Source organism: Crocodylus siamensis, chromosome 2, assembly GCF_052110815.1.
Source record: "Crocodylus siamensis isolate JL-2025a chromosome 2, ASM5211081v1, whole genome shotgun sequence".
In the NCBI taxonomy this organism is placed as follows: Eukaryota; Metazoa; Chordata; order Crocodylia; family Crocodylidae; genus Crocodylus; species Crocodylus siamensis.
Genome location: NC_143396.1, coordinates 62,742,257 through 62,760,818, shown reverse-complemented (window position 1 = coordinate 62,760,818; position 18,562 = coordinate 62,742,257). Strand labels below are relative to the sequence as shown.

At 41.3% G+C, this 18,562-nt stretch overlaps 1 protein-coding gene across 4 annotated transcripts in view; it reads left to right on the top strand.

The window, feature by feature from the left end:
* MTUS1 (microtubule associated scaffold protein 1) overlaps positions 1-14,008 on the top strand; it is a 162,352-nt gene extending 148,344 nt beyond the window's left edge. For all 4 annotated transcript variants that reach the window (XM_090036017.1, XM_090036019.1, XM_090036020.1 and 1 more), the window contains 7 exons: positions 1,814-2,028; positions 3,100-3,205; positions 5,720-5,793; positions 5,907-6,002; positions 7,755-7,871; positions 9,775-9,872; positions 11,551-14,008. In XM_090036017.1, the coding sequence (XP_089892143.1) occupies positions 1,814-2,028; positions 3,100-3,205; positions 5,720-5,793; positions 5,907-6,002; positions 7,755-7,871; positions 9,775-9,872; positions 11,551-11,767 (923 nt within the window). In that variant the 3' untranslated portion in view covers positions 11,768-14,008. The remainder of the gene's footprint in view (positions 1-1,813; positions 2,029-3,099; positions 3,206-5,719; positions 5,794-5,906; positions 6,003-7,754; positions 7,872-9,774; positions 9,873-11,550) is intronic.
* Positions 14,009-18,562: the final 4,554 nt, after the last annotated feature.

The window sequence follows — 18,562 nt, the reverse complement described above, 5'->3', positions numbered from 1 at the left end:
GGGAGGAATGGTGCAGTTAATGGTGAGATATAAAAACCATGAAGCTTCCATTTGTCTAATGAGTGTATTTATTATTAAAAGGTTGAAAATTGTGTGAAAAACCCCCCAGAAAAACAAAAAACCAAACCCCAAACGAACCCAAACCCTACAGCTGGTTTTACTTTGATGGAAAGCATGCTCCAGTATCTGAAGGAGTTTCTATCAAAGCTAACTTTAAAGACCATTTTGGTAAGGAAAAACAAACATTGAGTTTAACAGACCTCTCCAAAAGAGTGTGAATTAGTTAAGGCTTTCTCTTTGCAGGATTAAATTACCATCAGTAAGTGGTTAAGATTGGGAATTGATTGCCTTTTTTTCTTTTCACAGCTTGTCTTTTAGTGTGTTTCAATATATTGTCTTGTGCAGTGACATACCGTTCTTGCTCTTATTTTGTACATAAATTTGTAGGTTGTGCAAACTACTTGTAGCAAATAGTTATTTGAATATTGCCCTTTTTCTGTTGGCAATCTTGTCAGATTTTTAGATGTTTAATTTCAAACACTCGCTTGGCGTCAGAAGTGAACCTTCCTGCTGGCCTTGTCAGTAAGATGCATTGCTACATCACTATCTGTACTTGGAACTAATTCTAATCACAAAATTAATTTTTCCTACAAAATCCCAAAGCTTTTTTGCAAGAAATCTACTGTATTTATTTGACTTCAAGACAACTCTGAATTTAAGATGACCTTCCAATAATTCGATTCTATACATAAACAATTTATAAATTTTTTTATATTTTTCTATGTATAAAATCGAGTTGTTGGAGGGTCATCTTAAAGTAGCCCCCCTTGCCACTGCATGGAGGCCAGGTGGTAGCGGGGTAGGCAGTGAGGGAAGATAGTGGGGTGAGTGTCAAGCAGCTTAAACCCTATTTCCCTTTCAGGTGTCCAATGCTATTTAGCCATCCAGAGCTGACACAGATGATGCTTAGTGTCACTTGCACAGACTTTTAGATCCAATTTCTGCCTTAGACTAGATTTGTCCTTCTGAGCATGCTTTGTTGGCCACTTTGCTTCATTGCAGTGCTTTTTCTCCTGAGAATGTGCAGGAAATTATATGAATACTCAAGGTTTCAGTTGCCAAGAATCCATCACAAATGACTATTTGATGGGCACTTGCCCAGGAGTGGATGACTAAGGTCTATAGCCTCTTTCTTCCCGTTCCATCCCTCTCCCTGCCCGAGGGGTGTTTGGACTTTCATCTTCATCTTCACAGTAGAGTGCCCTAATGAGCAAGCCAAGGGCTAGCCAGAAATTAGAATACTTTCTACTTGCCTTGCCATGGCTGGCATACTGGGAGCCCTGTCAAAGACCAGCTTTGCTCTGGGGCTCACTGAGATGGGCACTGCCCTAGAAGGCAGAAGGGAGCTGTGCCCCAATTTTTTTTGATTAAACAAAAAAGGCAACAACAGGGGGGAAAAAAAACAAACCCACAAACATGACAGTTCAAGATACAGAAAATTCACTGCGTGGACAAGAATGCTATCATGAAGCTTTAACTACTTTACTTGATTTGTTTTTCTCTCACTACAGAGCCGAGCGGTCTATATGTCTGTCTATCTACTCTAATCTGTTTATAAATTTTTAATATATTTTCCAGGAGCTCTTCAGGAGAGTAGCCTGTAGAATAGCCCTGAAAGTCGCACTAATTTTTACAGCCATATTGTTTGCATCATAATTTTAGTCCGATGTGGAATGTCCACTGCTGTCTTTAGTGTTTGGAGATGAAGTGGCAGAATTATGGTAGCTTTAACAGTTTTTGACCACTTTTTCAGTAACCACTTCTGCAGCTTGTGAGAAATTGGAGAAAGACCGGAATGAGTTACAAGCTGCTTACGAAGGATTCGTGCAAAAGCTAAATCAGCAACACCAAAACGATCTAGCGGAGCTGGAGGAAAGGCTTAAAGAGTTTTACACTGCTGAGTGTGAGAAATTACAAAGTATCTGCATTGAAGAAGCTGAAAAATATAAAGAGCAACTTCAAAAGCAGGTCAGCATAGGCGGCGGAAAAAAATATTATTTGGGGGGACAGGAAAGGTGGGGATGGAGTGTGGCACACTCACCTGATCCCTGCCCCTCCCTCCCACATGTGGAAGTGGAGTGGCACACTGAACGCAGTGCTGGGCCAGTGGGGTGTGGTAGTAGTGCTGGAGCAGTGGAGCTGCATTTGGTGGGCGGGGGGGGTCTAAGCCCCATTAGCCCCAGCCTTCTGTCACCTATGCAAGTCAGTGACATTTGATTTAGAAATGTTCCCTGGAGTATAGAGCTGTGGAAGCTTTCTGTGTAGGGGATATTCACATCCCAGCTAGAGGTTTTCTGACTTATTTGTTGTATACAGGTTTTAAAAAGTGTGTAAAAATTCATTTCTGTCTACTGTAAGTCATCTCCCAACAATCACAGTTTTTGTCCAATAATGGGACCAGTTGAATTGTTACTTTGAGATTAAATTCCACTTAATCATAACTATAAAATGTTTCAAACTAAAATACGCTTTTCAGATCTTTAAATGAGGGTGCCGAAATCCCATGGTTTGTTATGAATTTGCTACAAATTCATGATGGTTTTGTATCTATGGTAGTTTAAAAGGTGTAGCAGAAAAAAAAATTGGCATCTGAATTCCTTGTTGCCTTCCAGCTCACCAGCCTTAAGCCTGTGTGTAATGAAACCTGTTTTTGAGCAAGTCCTAAGCATTTTTTCAAATCTACAAAGCACTGCAGATGGTTTATTTTCTTCTGTCTTACACTACTTATTTCTGTGTGCTACCTAGACCACAGTATATGCCACTTTAGCAGTTATGTGAACAGTGAGGTTATTTTTAGTTTAGTCAGTACATTTGACTTTTATAAAGAGCTGGAGTTGGGGATGTTCCAAATCAGTGGGTTGTTGGCTGACTTTGGCTTTTACTTGAGGATTCTTCCCTTCTATTGTTTACTGGGTAAAAAGGCTGCTGCATGTGAATTTATTCTTCACTTTGTCATTTAAAATTCCAATTCTGCGCATGTGAAAGGATACTAAAAACAAAATAAAGAAACCTTCCTAAAAACTTGCTTTCGTGTTACAGGTTGACAATTTAAACATTACACATGAAAACTTTAAGATAGAACTTGAAACAAGCCACTCAGAAAAAATAGAAGAGCTGAAGAAAGAATATGAATCCTCTTTTTCAGGTAGGTGTTTTTTTTCTTTCAAGTAGTGGCAGTAGATAAGCTACACATATAAACATTTCAAGTAAATGTGCCATTTTAATATGCTCTCATTGTTCCTACCAATCAGGAACAGCATTGATAATCATTAACTGACATTCTTTTGGGACTGAATAGTTTTATTTTATGTTCAAGCCTCTCTTTGGGGCTCATTTGTCATGTTACAGATATTGTGCAGTTAACTAGTTAATTGTATAATTAACTGAGACCAGCTACACTTGCAAAGCACCTGTCACACTGTTCAAAGCTTCAACCAGATATAAAGTTAGACCTCGAAAATGCGTATTCACTTTTATAGCTGGTTGCTGTCCAGCTTTTATTTTCATGTGTAGCAAGGAATACATTGTGAGAGCAACATGCAGGCCCCCTGGCATCCCAGGGTGCATTGCTCCATCTCCAATGTAAGCTTCTTTTGGGAAAGAAAAAAAAAGAAAGGGGAGGAAACTCCTGCTCCAACATAACTCTGAGCACTAGGTTCATTTCCACTATTCAGCAGCACTCTGTAGGGGAAATACACCCCCTTGCTCTCCACCCACTATATGAGCATGGAGCAGATGAGCTGATACCTGCCCTACCACAGCACATCTGGATCTCCTGGGAAACAGCAAGCACAGGAGGTGGGCGAAGGGAAATATCCCCCAACTCGCCTTCACCTACGTGTGAAGCCAGGGACACCCTATTTGGCTGGAGCAGAACCAGTTTACCTTGCCCAGCCACAGTGCATCCCTGGTCTCCTGGGCAGCAGCAAACACAGGGGAGGAGGGAGAACTCTGGCCCCTGCTTCCTCTGCTCTCCCCAGCCCAGCACATCAGACTGCACTCGTGGCTGGGCAGGGTACTACAGTCTCCTTCCCTGCCCTGGTGTGGGGAAATTGGGGGTTTCCCCTCCCTGCCTTCTGCATGCTGCTGCCTAGGACAGCGATTCTCAACCTTTTCCAACTTTCATCCCACCAGCCATTGGTCCCAAAATCCCTGGTCCCACCATGATAAGATGAGCTTGGGGAGTCCCCCAGCAGCCAGTCAACAAGCAAACCCGGAAGTGCTGGCGGCAAGCCCGCCACTTCTCCACGTCCCACCTAGATGGCCTTCGTGTCCCACCAGTTGAGAAACACTGGCCTAGGAGATCTGGGCTGCCTGTGGCCAGGCAGGGGATATCTCCTGCTCCCTGCACTAGTGGGAGGGATTCCTCCTGACCCTCACCCCAGCTTGCTACTGCCTGGGAGACCCCAAGCCAGGCAGGATGTCCCCAGCTTAATGTGCCAGTGGGAGGAGCTGAGGAGGGGATTTCTCCTCCCCTCTCCCAATTTGCTTCATAAGGAGACTCTGGGGGTCCTTGGTGATGACTCTACTATTAGTAGAGTCATTTTAAATCCTTCAGTGGTACTGCCGACCAGAGAGAACTCCCCCTGCCGGTCAGCAGCAGCAGTGCAAGCTGTTACCCCTTTTTTCTTCCTCCTGACAGCCTGCCCTATGCCTAGGTAGCCGTGCACACATTGCGACCTAGGCCTTCATTGTGCAAGGAAGGTAATGACATGATTGGATTAATGTCTAAAGCCAGCCTGTTAAACAATGGGTATTTATGCTGAGAACTCTTAAAGCAGTCCAAGAGATGTAGAAGCATGCTTTCTCTGTCTTCTTAGCAAATGTCTCTGTCAACTTGACTACTTTCAAAATCTCAAGCTCAGTGACGTAATCACTGCTTCTAGTTTTGTTGATAGGTGTTAAGGAACCATACAAAATCAACTTTCTTTGAAACTGGATATAGAGAAGACACTTTTAGATCCTTCCAGGTCAGAATGGGAATTTCTCTGGCTGACTCTTCTTCCTGGTAGTAGCTCAGAACCAAGATCTGGAATTCGGTTCCTCCCCCTGGGGGTGGATAGGGGAAAGATGACTTGATCAATCTGTAGCTATTCCTTTAAGGCAACTTGCTGATTCTAAAGACTGTAGCGCATCTTAATTTAGTATGTTTTAGTTGAAGTTGTTCATCCTTACTAGTTTCTATTGACTCAGTTTTTGCTTTCACTGAAATCGCTGGTGAAACTCCCCCCACATCTAAGGAGCAAGTCCTAAGAAGTCCACTTTCTTACAAAGTGAAAATTAATTCTTCTTTTAGAGATCTCTGAAACATTTGATGAATCAGTTACAGCTGTCTCTGTAGCAGTGTTGTGATTTGGCATGCATGTTTATTGTTTGGTTGGCTTAGTGCGTATGATTGCTTAGTGCGTATGTTGCATATAGTTCAATATTTTCCAAACTGACACTTCAGCGGGCAATTTACATGTAGTGTGGGCATATGAAGATTGATCAACAAATGCTTAAAAAGCAAATGGACTGCTTATCTGGTTTGCAAGGAGTAATAGCCATTACTAATTTTACTGCATGTACACTTATGATCCTTTGAACTAATGAATCTTCTAAAATATGGGTGGGGGTTGTGCAATAATCTAAAATTCTACAAATTTGGTATTTGTTTCAGAACTCAAGAATGTCCATGAACTGGAAAGGAAATCACTTGAGGCTTCCTTTAGAGAGAAACAGGAATCATTAGAGGTTTGTTTGGGGTTTGCCTCAAAACAAGTCTTTTTGCAACAAGTGGGAGCTACGTGATGCATATAAGCACTCAGTTACTGGTTTGACCTTCTTGGGTTTTTTGTTTTCCCCAGAAAAAAATAGATGAATTGAAACAGGACAATGACTCTCTGAATGAGAAGTTGAAATTGGAAGAGCAAAAACGAATAGCCAAAGAAAAAGCAAATCTTGTAAGTCTTGACCTTGAACACACAAACTTTCAAATGAACAACATGACCAAGTGCTGCATGTCTGATTAGCATTCCACGTACTAACTGATTTAATTCACTTTCAGGAAATTACATTGTTGTTCATAACATGGCTCATACTCATGATGGATCTTCAGCCTTAATGCATTGGCTTTATTTTCAAAACTAAACAAAAATATTTGAAAGGTTATTTTTTGCAGACGCATAGCCAAGTAATGCCCCAGGGCAGTGCTGGCTGACGCTAGGCTGACTTGGTAAATTCTAAAGAGTTACTTTCAGACTCGAAGCAGTGAGGATGAACTACATGCAAATTTTCCAAGTCTAAATTTCAGTGGCTTTTGAGTTGCATATGCAAAAAAAAAAAAAAAAATCACCCCACCTAAGTTACTCTAACATATGAGTGATTCTTAAATATTTGTTTGTCTAATCTCCTTTTGTGCTTACGACTAAGAAAACAAAAGTTTTGGAATTATTTGCAGTCTACAGTGGAGGTGGGACTGCTATTGCAGAACAAGTTTTACAGTAATAGCAATTCATTCCAAAAATAGTTCATCTCATAGAAATAAAATGAACTTATTTTCTGACTAGAAACTTCTTTTTCTTGGATTAGGCTGTAAACTTTTTCCTAGATGAGATTCCTGAAAGACTGATTTTAAAGCGAGTTATCACAAACCCATCTGTGGAGTCCCTTAGTTTCTCCCTGCTTTCCCACTGCTTATCCCACATTTGATAGAGTTTTGCCTGGGTTGTAAAAGAAATTTTAGATTCCCCTTTCCAAAGAATGGGTATTCTTGGGTTATCATCACTCGGCTATCATTCTTCATCACAGGCAATCACTAAAGGGACAAACAACAAAAGGATTTATTATATAGGAAAAATAATGATATAAGAAAAACTCAACCTAAGTTTTGAAGACAGGAAAAAAAAAATGAAGTTTCTTACCCTCTCATCTATCATCTAGCCCTTCAGAAGGCCTACCTGTATTTTCAGGCCTCCCTGCTAATCCTGCCAGCCTTGCCTGCTGGGAACCTGGACTTCTCCAAAGCCTGAGAAAATTCAAAGACCCTGGCCACCTTACCGATGGCCTTTGAAAAACCTCTCAGTCAGTGGCCTCTCCCTCCTCCATCAGCATCGTTCCAATTTCACACAAGTCTCAGAGTCCTCCAGAAATTTCTGTTCCTGGACATCTGGTGTTTCTCTGGCTAAAGGGTCATTTCTCTCAGATGCTTTTACTATTGGTGGTTTGTTTTTGTTTTTTTTCCCATCACAAACTGACAGCTTGGATGTCCGTCCCACCAGTGAAGTCTTCTGTCCAGTTGGAGTAGCTGTTGTCCTTGCCTTAGCATCACAGTAGCAAGATATTTAGCAGTTCTGCCATCTCTCCTTTTACTTGACTAAACCATGATCAAAATCTTAGCGATATACTGACTACACATGCCATATCAGTGAAATAAATATAAGAAACCAGTTGTGACATGCCATGAACCCCTGGTTCATACTGGGGTTTGTGACAGGCATCCTTAAAACTTTTCTACTAAAGGGCAAAAGGAGTCCAAAGGGAAAGTTATACTAGCTTTTCTTCCTGAATCAAAACTATATAATTTAAGACTTCAACAATCTGACAACTCTTTATTTACAAGCCTTGTCCAGGTACATTATTTTAGCATATGTGATCAAAAATGTCTCTGGAATTCAGGGAAATAAGTGAACTCATTTTTTTCCCCCCCTTTTCAGAAAAATCCTCAGATTATGTATCTGGAACAGGAACTGGAAAGTCTGAAAGCAGTGTTGGAGATCAAGAATGAGAAACTACATCAGCAAGATATAAAACTGATGAAGATGGAAAGACTGGTGAGTTTCCTTTGGGGACAGGAGTTTTACAACTGTTTTTTCCCAATGTACTGGATTTTTATAGTAAATTCATGGTGGCCATGTGTACACACTAAGCTAAATCAGACACACTAAAAACATAGAAAATTGTAAAGGCATGGGCACATTATACAGTTCTGTTACAGGTATGAGTTTTCTGTACTGGGCTGGTTACTTCCCCTCTTCCTTGCTGTCATATCCTGCTCTCCCTGAGCATGTGGAAGTGAGGAGCAAATGTGAAAACAATAACCTTGAAATTAAACATAGCTATAACAATGTTCATATGGTATACAGAAATATTACCTTTTTTTCCAAAGCTGCTGCAAGTTTTAACACGGGTGTTTCATAAGCACAATTTTAAGCAACACTTTGGCACATACTTGCTTAATATAAACTATGCATGGTATTAGCTCAAAGCCAAAAGGTTCATGATTTACCGCATAGTTCACTGGGCTGGTCCTCACCAGAGCTAACGGCGTTTAAAGCCATGGTGAGCCACAACATTGAATACAGTTCACCCAGAATCCTGTTGTGCCCTCTCTTAGCCTGGCACATATGACTAGCATGGCCCTGCTCTCCATGGTGATCCCACAGCTCATTACTGCTCAGCATGTTTGTATACTCCAGATTGTCTCCCCCCTCCCCCCCCAATCAATGTGCTAATTAGCCCACACTCATGCCTGGAGTCGGGGGGGTTCTTTTCACAAGTCCTGGAAAACTCCAAAGATTTGTGTAGCTGAGGCACAGGGCAACCTGGTGTGGCTTCACCTCATTGACGGCATGGCCACAGTAATCATATAGGACTGCAAGAGGGGCTGACAGGGATTCTGGGTATGCTATATCATGGCTCACCATGCCTTAAAAAGAGTCGGCAGTGAGAGGGACTGTGCTTAATCAGCACCTACCATATGTCTTGTTCAGATAGGTGGGTTGCACTTAAGGAAAAAATAAAAGTCTTCATGATTTCATCCCTCACTCACTCCTGTGGCCATGCAGTTGAAGGCAAGTGAAACGCAGTGGGATCTGAACCCTGAGCCTCTGGGCTTGGGCCTGCATGTAGGCTGCCCGCCAAAGGATTTTTAAGCATCTGAAGTTCCAAGTGAGGCTGGAGGATGCTTGTCGTGAGCAGGGCCACACATGGTTCTTGAATGACTCACAGATTTGGAATTGCTTTGACTTTGGATACACATTTTTTTAAGAGTCCCCATCAACATATTTGCCCAAGGAAATCCTCTTATCCTCTTGCAAGCATTTGGAGAGGGAAAGGCTGATTTGCCCAAGATGGGCAATGTGTTGTATAGTCATGCGCAGTGTTAGCTGCATTTAAAAGTTTCACAGCAGTTTAAAGATAGACAAAATAGACAGTTTATTTAGTGAGAGTCTCTTGTATGCTGTTATAAGACTAAGGAATTATAAGTTATAAGACTTAGCATATCAGATGACTTCTGTTAGTGCAGATTTGATATTTGTAGGTGTTGGAGGGTGAGAGTAGGGAGTAAAAGGAGCACTAGTTTATAGGAGAACATGTATTTTGATTTGGTCATTTTCAAATTACCCCTAGACTATGTATTGCATAGTGATCTCACGTGTAAGCCATCTGATGAGCTGCCTGGAAATTCAAGCAGTGGAAACTTGATCCAGCTTTTAGTAGTGAGCAGCCCATCAAAGCATGTGGCAACATGGTCCACTCAGACTCTTGGGTTACACGGGCAGCTTGGCTGCTATACAGCACTAAGTTAGTCATGTGACTTACTTTTCCTCAAGGTCATTCTAGGTATCATTATACATAGTATAACAAAGTCTGATTTTTAGGTTTATTAATATGCAGTAGCCATTCATACAATTTATATCCTTGAATAAACTGTTCTACCTCCATTTATTAAAGGGGGAAAACAACACAACCTTAATGGATAGGTTGAAGAAGATTCAGCAGGAGAATGAAGAATTAAAAGCTCGGATGAACAAACATGTGGAACTTTCCAGGTGACTTGTAATTGACATCAACTGGTCAAAATACTTTTTGGCATGTGAAAAAACAGCATCCAGCACCAGATTTAAAACAAACAAACAAAAAAACCCCTCACAGCCAAAGTATCACTCCTTGAGCAATTGATACACAGTGTGCATTTTTACTTGCCTGTGCTTATGTGCAAATGTCATTCCCTTCCTGAGAAGGTGGTGAGTATATGGATGTGGAGGCTCTGTAAAGCAATGAGCATCAAATCGTAAGTGTTCTTAAAGCTTGATTAGCTTTTTCCCCTGGACAAACACAGATTTAGTCCATGGTGCTGTCCTGAATGCTCATAATACTTCAGTGAGAATACTTACCTGGGAAGTAAGGAACTTGGGAACACTATGTTAGGGTGCAGACAGAAATGCAGCTCCCTGCTGTAACTGCGAATGCTTTGCAGGAAGCATTCTGAGTTATGGCGATCCCCTGGAACAAACATAAGTGCACTGTTGGCTCCAGGGGGGAGAGGAATCAAGCTGCCGGCTGGGAGCCTGCAGCCAGTTTCCCCCAGCAAGACTCCCTCCTCCCTGCCAGCTCAGGCTGTTTCCAGAAAAGGAAGGGTGTGGGGAAGGGAGCAGAGGGAGCTCATTCTAGGGTTCCCTACCTGGTGCTGGAGGGTAGGGTTGTGTGAATTTGAGCCTTCCCCCCCTCCCCAAGGGGGCTCCAGTGCACCTACCTCAACCTCAAGTGGGGGCTGAAAAAAACCCTAAACCAAACTTCCTCAGCTCCCTTTCTCCCCTCCCATTCTGAAAACACCAACAGGCTGGGGAGCAGTGCAGGCAGAAGTTACAGAAGGCACTGTGTTTTGAAACATCTTCATTTTACCCCTCATGCAATGAGGATTCAGATTTTCACTTGACCATTTTTGGAGCAGTCTGTAGCCATGCACTTGTGCTTGGTCATAGCTGTAGACCACTTTCTGCAGCCAGGTCAGGCGAAAATTGTCACTTCTGTCTGTGCCCTTAGTGTCCTGCTAGATCCCTTCTTCTTAAGTGGTGTACTGCTATTTTAAGATCTTTAAAAAACAAAACAAACTAACTGCTTAAAACAGGGGACTACTGGCATTATTTAATCAAAAGTTAGTGTTCAGCTGTCTCTTGACTATTGTCCCACAGCTACCCAACAAACAAACGGGGTCTGACTGTATATTTGGCTCTGCTCATCTGGACTGCAGGAAGTAAATGAACAAACCTCACCAAAGTGAAGGAAGCTAGGAAGTGCAGATAAATTCTGCAGGTATTTCACTGCAAGGAGGAGAAGTTATGATTCCTTACAGGGGGTCTACAGTAAGATCTGCCCTGCCTTATGGAGATATTCCTTTCAGCTGCCATCATAAATAGCAACTGAAATTTAATATACCCTAAAAACTACCCAACACTTAGTAAAAGAGGCGGCTCACTTCAGTACTCCTGCAGTGAAACAGCTAAGATTAGGTTTTTGTTTTGGATCAGAGCCATGTCTAGTAGGAGCTAATTGTGTGGGCATGTTACCACAAACTGCTAGTTTTCTCCATGAGAACAAATCCATTCATTCCTCCTTACGAAGAACTTATCTTCGAGTAGAATAGGGAATGATGCTATTTCCAAAATGGGTAGGATGCTATAAACATTAAACTGAAGCAAGTGTACTTGTATTGTATTATTTTTATAGGCAACTTTCCACAGAGCAAGCAGTCCTGCAGGAATCTCTAGAGAAAGAATCAAAAGTAAACAAACGTCTGTCAATGGAAAACGAAGAACTGCTGTGGAAACTCCATAATGGGGACCTTTGCAGTCCCAGAAAACTGTCACCCAGTTCTCCATCGATGCCTTTTCAGTCTCCGAGGAATTCTGGCACCTTGTCTAGTCCTACAGTATCACCAAGATGACCTTTTCTGATACAAGGGGGAGACTGCATAACAGCATTTCATTTGTGGTCTGCAGAACTGATCATAACTTTAAACATGGGAGCAAGAGCTATATTAGCCAAGTATGACTGAAATATAACTGGAAATTATTGGTGTGGCAAACAGCTATAAAATACTGAAAATATGGGAGTGAAACTTTTAATATTTCTCCTCCAAAAAGACTTCCATAATGACCTCTATGAACGTTGTTGCACAAAGCACTTAGAGAGCAAGGGAACCTTGTTCATTGCCTTTTTCACCTAACTATAAGGGAAAAAAGCTCAGGGGCTTATAGATAAAGATCACAACCTTTATATGTTCCTTATCACAGACACCTTTCGTTGAGGCTGTGTGTGTGGTGCGCGAATGGAATGGACGTAACATGCGTGTCTGATGCCGCTGCCTTTGCTGTGTATGTAACAGGGATAAAAGCTGAAGAATAGACATTGACATGTACTTTATTAATAAATATTGTCAATATGCATGTTTTATCAAAGATTACCCTTAACTGGGGAGGAAGAGAAACTGCCACTTGTATTACAGGTTAGTTTCCCTTTGATCTTTCAGCTTTGGTTCAGGAGAAGGATAGCAGGAAACGCTTTATCTGTTTAACTTGTTTGTCTGCCCACTTTATCATGCAATTTTGGATGACATTTTAAGAGAAAATTCAATCTGATTTTCAGAGTTGAAACTCCAGCCATATTGTCTGTGGATTTTAGCTCCTCTATTCATATGCAACTCTTAGCCATATTGCAGTTTTCAGGAGAAAGTTCACTTTTAGCATGCTGCCTTCCTGAAACAAAGGTGAGAAAACCAGATGTTGGTTCATTTTTAATCTTTCTCTACAACTTGCTTAGTTTTATTATGTTTAGAGAGCAAAACTTTAAAATTGCTAGACTTGTTGCAGGCTTAAAGGAGTGGTGGAGATGCACCTGGGGATTTCCCAGCTGAAAAAACCTCCTGGATAAGCAGTCAATACTTCCTAACCAGTACTGCCCATCAGTTTGAGGTCACCTACAGAGAAAACATGAGTTCTGATCTAATCAATATACAGGATTTGAAAACCAAGGATAGAGAGAGTCGAGAGTAGGATCATGTTCAAAGGTATCATGACTAGTTTCTTAGTAAAAGGAAGTCTTAAAAGCAGTCAACCAGTATTGTTTCCATTGTGACCAATTTTTTTATAAAGTGGTGTTGCTCGTAATTTTAACTTTCGGCAATTATGGCTAGATAATGTCCAGAAGAAAGAGAAGACAAGATCTACATGTGATTCTACAACCCATTTCATCACACCTCCCCAACAAGTGGTATTTTTCAGTTGTTTCCAAATGTTTTCTGTCAGAGGTTTATGCCCTCTACAAAGTCCCTTTGAATTGGTACAGTCCTGTCTGTTTTTTGTTGAGGGTATCAGTGTTTCATGTAACATTTTAAACTCTGCTTCAAATTAAGGTAGTCACAGTGCATGTTTTGTCTTGTTACTGCTGTTTTGGTCAGACCTTATTTTAAGATCTCATACCTCTTGACATGTAAGTATGGATTCTACTTCTAGTTACAGTTATAGAATGTTGTTTCTGCAATAGCTTGGGGTGGCTTTTAAATACCACTCCAGGGACATTTTCTTCTGTTTATATAGTCAGTGTTGTTAGTCAAAGGTAGTTACAGTCATCCAAGATGGTAAAGCTTAGACTACATTCTGGATCTCTGCATCTTCCTGTAGACTGGGAACAGGTATCCAGCAGATAAAAAGGAGGTGTTTAGGAAATTATACTTCACGAGCACTTCAAACTAAACACTTCATCTAGGATATAAAAATGCTGGATATAAAAATGCTGGCACTGCATAAGGAACACAGGTGCCTAAGCAAGTTTTGTAGCATTATGTAACTAACATTGTAATGTATTCAAGCTTGTGATTTAAATTTTAAAATAATGAAATTTCAATTTAACTTCCTACAACGTGCAAATGAAGTGTGCTGCCGCTTCTATGGAACACTTTTCCTTTTCTCTTTCCCCCTTTTACAACCCTGTATATGCCACTAGTTAAAGTGCTGTCAGCACTTAATCAGTTTTGCTGGAATTGACAACTTAACCATAAAAATCCACGGTGGACTGAAACTTGGCTTAAAGTACGTCTTGGAGCATTCTTTTTTTTTCTTCTATAAAGTCAAAGATCACGTGTATTTGAGTTGTGTTTAAAAATAAATAAAATTCTTTTTTTTACTCATTTAAGATCTTCGGCTTGTGTAAATCTAAAAATCTTCAAGCTAAGGAGGAACGTCTTGACACCTATCTTGCTGGGGTCATCTGATTTCAGCAGTCTTTCTTGTCCAAATACAGGGGGGCTGGACCCCATGATCTGTAAGGTCCAGCCCCTAACAACTATGAAACCATAAAAGCCTTCCAAGTGCAAGGTTATCTAATAATAGTTAAGATTACCACTGTGTAGAAAAGCTTACTGTTGATATGTGCATTTATTACATTTACTAGAAGAGAATTTACACAGAAGTAATGAGTTTTTCTTTCTCTATAACTATGGGACACAAAGGAACATCACTCTCTTTTTATATTTAAGTGGTGGTTTACATGTATTTTAATTTGCCAAGTTGCATAATCACAAAGTCTCTGTTTTTAGTAGTACTATTGGCTAATGATCAGAAAGTTCCACATTTGGTCCCTATGTTTAGTTTCCTTGTTGTTTGTACTGAGAGAGTGTATAGTATATTCCAAACACATGTACTAGGGGTTTTCAACCTTTTTGGCTTAGTGTACCCTTAGCTGCCAGTTGAGAAGGAAGGAGTCCACCGGTGACAGGTTAAAAACCCCTGGTATGGACAAATATTAATGTAATCATAACCACTCTTTAAGGAGCCCCCATCATCTTACTGAAGTACTCAATTTATTCAGATTTATTTTTTCAATGAACAGGTTTTTAAAGGTCCAATCTGATGAAGGCAAAGACATGAAACAAACGCCTTAGAGATTATTCTGAATTTTAAACTGAAAAATAGTATTCTCTTGGTCATTCTAACTAATGCACATACATATGTGTAACTCATTGAATCGTACAGAAGTAGGGCTGGAAGGGACCTCAAGAGGCCATCTAGTCCAGCCCCCTGCTTGAAGCAAGATTGTCCCTGTCTAAACCATCCTATAAAAGTGCCCATCTAGCCTATTCTAAACCAAAACTGTACAAACAATCCTCTCGCAGGACTGCTAGGCACAATGATCAAAAACATCAAGAACACCCTAACTTCCCACAGGTAAAGCAGAAGGCTGAGGGCACTGTCAGTGTTCTGCTAATCCTTGATGGAAGTAAGGAGAATCTGGGTTTTGCTAGCAATCAGTGTTGGTCAGTTGTCCTACCTAGGAGTAACACTTGGCTTGTAAATGCTGTAGGGTTTTTTTTTGTGGGGAGCAGGGGAGGGAGGGGAAATCTTATATACAATGATAGCTGTTTTCCTGCATAGAAAAAAACCTGCTGATAAGTTAACTGCAAAGCAGTCAATTTAATGGCCCAAAACCTTTGATCTGTGGTATGTGTCAGGATTCTTTCCCAAATCTTTGACTTATCCCAACTTTTTTCCTAATCATCAAATATCGCAGGGGACTTATCAAAATGCTAATTATAAGCTTTCTACAAGCAGAACCATTTTATTAGAAACAGAAGTTTATGTTCTTACTCTTGGCTCCTATGTAGCTGGCAAACTCTTGTGCTTGTGAATTTCAGAAATAAAATTGTGCCCTGGAAAGAAATGACCTGCTTTTTTTGTTAGTCTGATCTGGGTCCATCAACCTAAAAATTAAAAACATTCCTGTTATCTTGACTGACAGCAGTAATTAACTGATGCTTTGTTTCCTTGTGTGCCCAACTTCTACAGATCTATTAACAATTCAAGTAGGGGTGCACCGATAGAGATTTCTGGGGCTGATAACAATAATTGATTTTTAAAGGAAGCATATCAGCTGATACAGATTCAACTTTAGATATGCAGCCTGACAGCTTGAAGAGCAATGTCCAGCTGGTATGTCTGTGGTGGAAAGGGGAGGAAGGGTGGGGGAAGGGAAGAGGCATGGGGGGCACAGATCAAGGCCCCTACAGTGAGGGAGGGAGTTGGGCAGGGGCTGGCTCAACACAGCTGGGGCAGGGCATGGGATGGAGCCACAGCTCATTGTGCGGGGGAGAACTCCTGCTGCTATGCACACCGTGGGATGGCATGGTGGGGGGAGGCAGGTGACCCTAGATCTCTGGGGCTGGCTGCTGCTGTGGCCTGGGGCTGGGGCTAGGGCAGCTCTGGGCTCTTCCTGGCAGGGAGCTGGGCCAAGCTGTGTTCTGGGTGGGTGGCAGTGCCCCTAGGAGGGGGCTACAGAGGGGGAGCACCCCCAACCTCCCCTCCCAGTGCTTGCCTTGCCCCAAGTGCAGCCTGGCCTAGTCCCTGCATCAGGAAGAGCCCAGGAGTGCCCCAGCCCACAGCAACAGCCTGCTCCACCCCCATGCAGATCTAGGGACACATGCCCCCCATGCCCTTCCAGAGTGCGCACAGTGGTGGGAGCCCCCTTCCCCCGCCTCCCGCAGCCCCTGGATGTGTGGCTCTCCAGCACCCGCCCCAGTCTTCCTCCCTCATGGCAGAGACCTTGATCTCCCCCCCACACCGCTTCCACCTCTACCAGCTGGATGCAGCTCTCTCCAAGCTGCTGAGCTGTGCTCCTAACTGCCTATGTGCTGCGCTGCAGCTGCAAGCATGCATTTATCGGCCACATCAAGCAGAAAAAGCAGTTTCCAATGCAGTTGATTTTTTTTTTTTTATATTGGTGCCGATCCAATATCAGACTGATGTATCAGTGCATCTCTAAATTCAGGCTTTAATTTAGTTCCTCTGGTCTAGTAATTTTAAAAATAAAATATTAATTACTACTGCCTATGACATTTTCTGGCTGTTTTTTCATAAGTGTTAAAGTCCAGCTTTGTCCAAAGTGTTCCTTCTCAGTTGAGGTTCTTTGGGTAAATATGATATCCTTTATTAAACCAACCCAAATAGTTGGAAAATTTTTTCTTTGCAAGTTTCAGGTTTAAAAACCCTTCATCAGGCTGAGGAAACATCTGCAGTTGGTGTCACAATCACTTTCATAAAATGGTTTCCCAAGTCGCTTAATTTTGTAATTCATATTTGTGAAACACTCGATGCAATGAGAACAAGATTTCCCTCTGATTTGCCATGTACTTAGAAAAAACAAGCCATGGTATTTTAGCACATTCATAATCTCCAACAAAATTTACTACATAAATTCCTAACTAACTGCCTACCATACTAGTGGGGACAAGTTACTGGCCCCAGTGAGTGACTTAAAAACCCCAAACCCATAACTCTGCCAAACCAGAATGTGATTTCCTGGACCAAAAATGGAATTATTCTAGCTGGAGAACTTAGCAACTTTTGAAATGTGACATATTTGGAGCTTCTGGAAATTTACTTTTTTTGTTTTTTGTTTTTTTGTTACAACTTTGTGTTAGATTATGAGTTTTTGTTTCCCCAACTGGATGGTTAGGATAGACTTAGACAAGCTTTGGGGTACAATGGTACCCTTTCCTGGGTCTCTGGGAGAGAAGCAGGCACAGCAGAGATGGCATTGTGTAAAACACTGCATTTAAATAACAGGATACAAGAGAAATTAAGTAGTTAACAGACAGGTGATCTAGTAAAAACCTGATGGTAGACAGCAGGATTGTTCAGGAGGGTTGTCACCTGCAAAGCCCAGAGATTAGTAAGTATCAGGTAAATTACAATAGACCATGAAGTCATGGTTTCTAAATCCTTAATTCATTAACCCAATAACTAATGATTTTTTGTTTCCAGGCTTGCATTTTGAAAGTGTTTTGTAAATTATCCCTTGAGCCTAACTGAGCAGGGGGGTAGGCTATTTAGCTGTGGTCTTGTCTCTGCCCCTTTTTTTCAGTAATCATTCTTTCTTGTGTGTAGTTTTTGTCTGGTTCTACCCACATAGTTACCATGAGGGCAGTTGGTGTACTAGATGATATACCACATTCTGGAACAAACATGTGCTACAGATTCTAATGGTTTGGTGTGCAGAATACCAATTGTTGTGGCAGTAGAGGTGAGTTCACAGATCTCATAGTTACTGTGAGGCAAGACTGGGAATTAAGTTACGTCACACCAGTGTTAGGTCACCTAATCCTATGAATGGTCACCAGCTCTTTTGGTAACACATTTTAAACAAAGGAAATTACAATGGTACTTATAGTCTTCAAATTAATTGTTGTCATGCTATTGGAGTAAGACCAGCAGAGGAAAAAATTGCAAGGTTGAACTTCCTAACTAGCATATCCTATCCTCACAAACAAGGTTGAATCATTTCCTTATATTACATACTATACAGCAGTACCTGTACTACAAAAGACTTGCATTCAGAAACATTTTTCAGTTGTCTGAGTTCTTGATAGCAAACTCCAAGAATATTTTTACATTGCATTCATGCACAGATACTTTTCTTCCAGTTAATGGATAAAATAATGTTATTTCATTTTACTACAACAAACTAGAAAAACAGCGAGGGCTGAGCCAGGTTTAGCTGACCCTGTATAGCTAATAGGATCAAAAAGCCATTTCTCTTTATGATAGAAAATTCCATGAATAGCTGCTACACTGTTTTCCCGGCTCTCTAGATCCTTAATGCTCATCTTAGAAAAGCAGGAGTGTTAACAAAGGCAAGGTTACTTTCTCTCTTTCTTTCTGCTTTTCCAAGATGTATTCTCTCCTGTTCC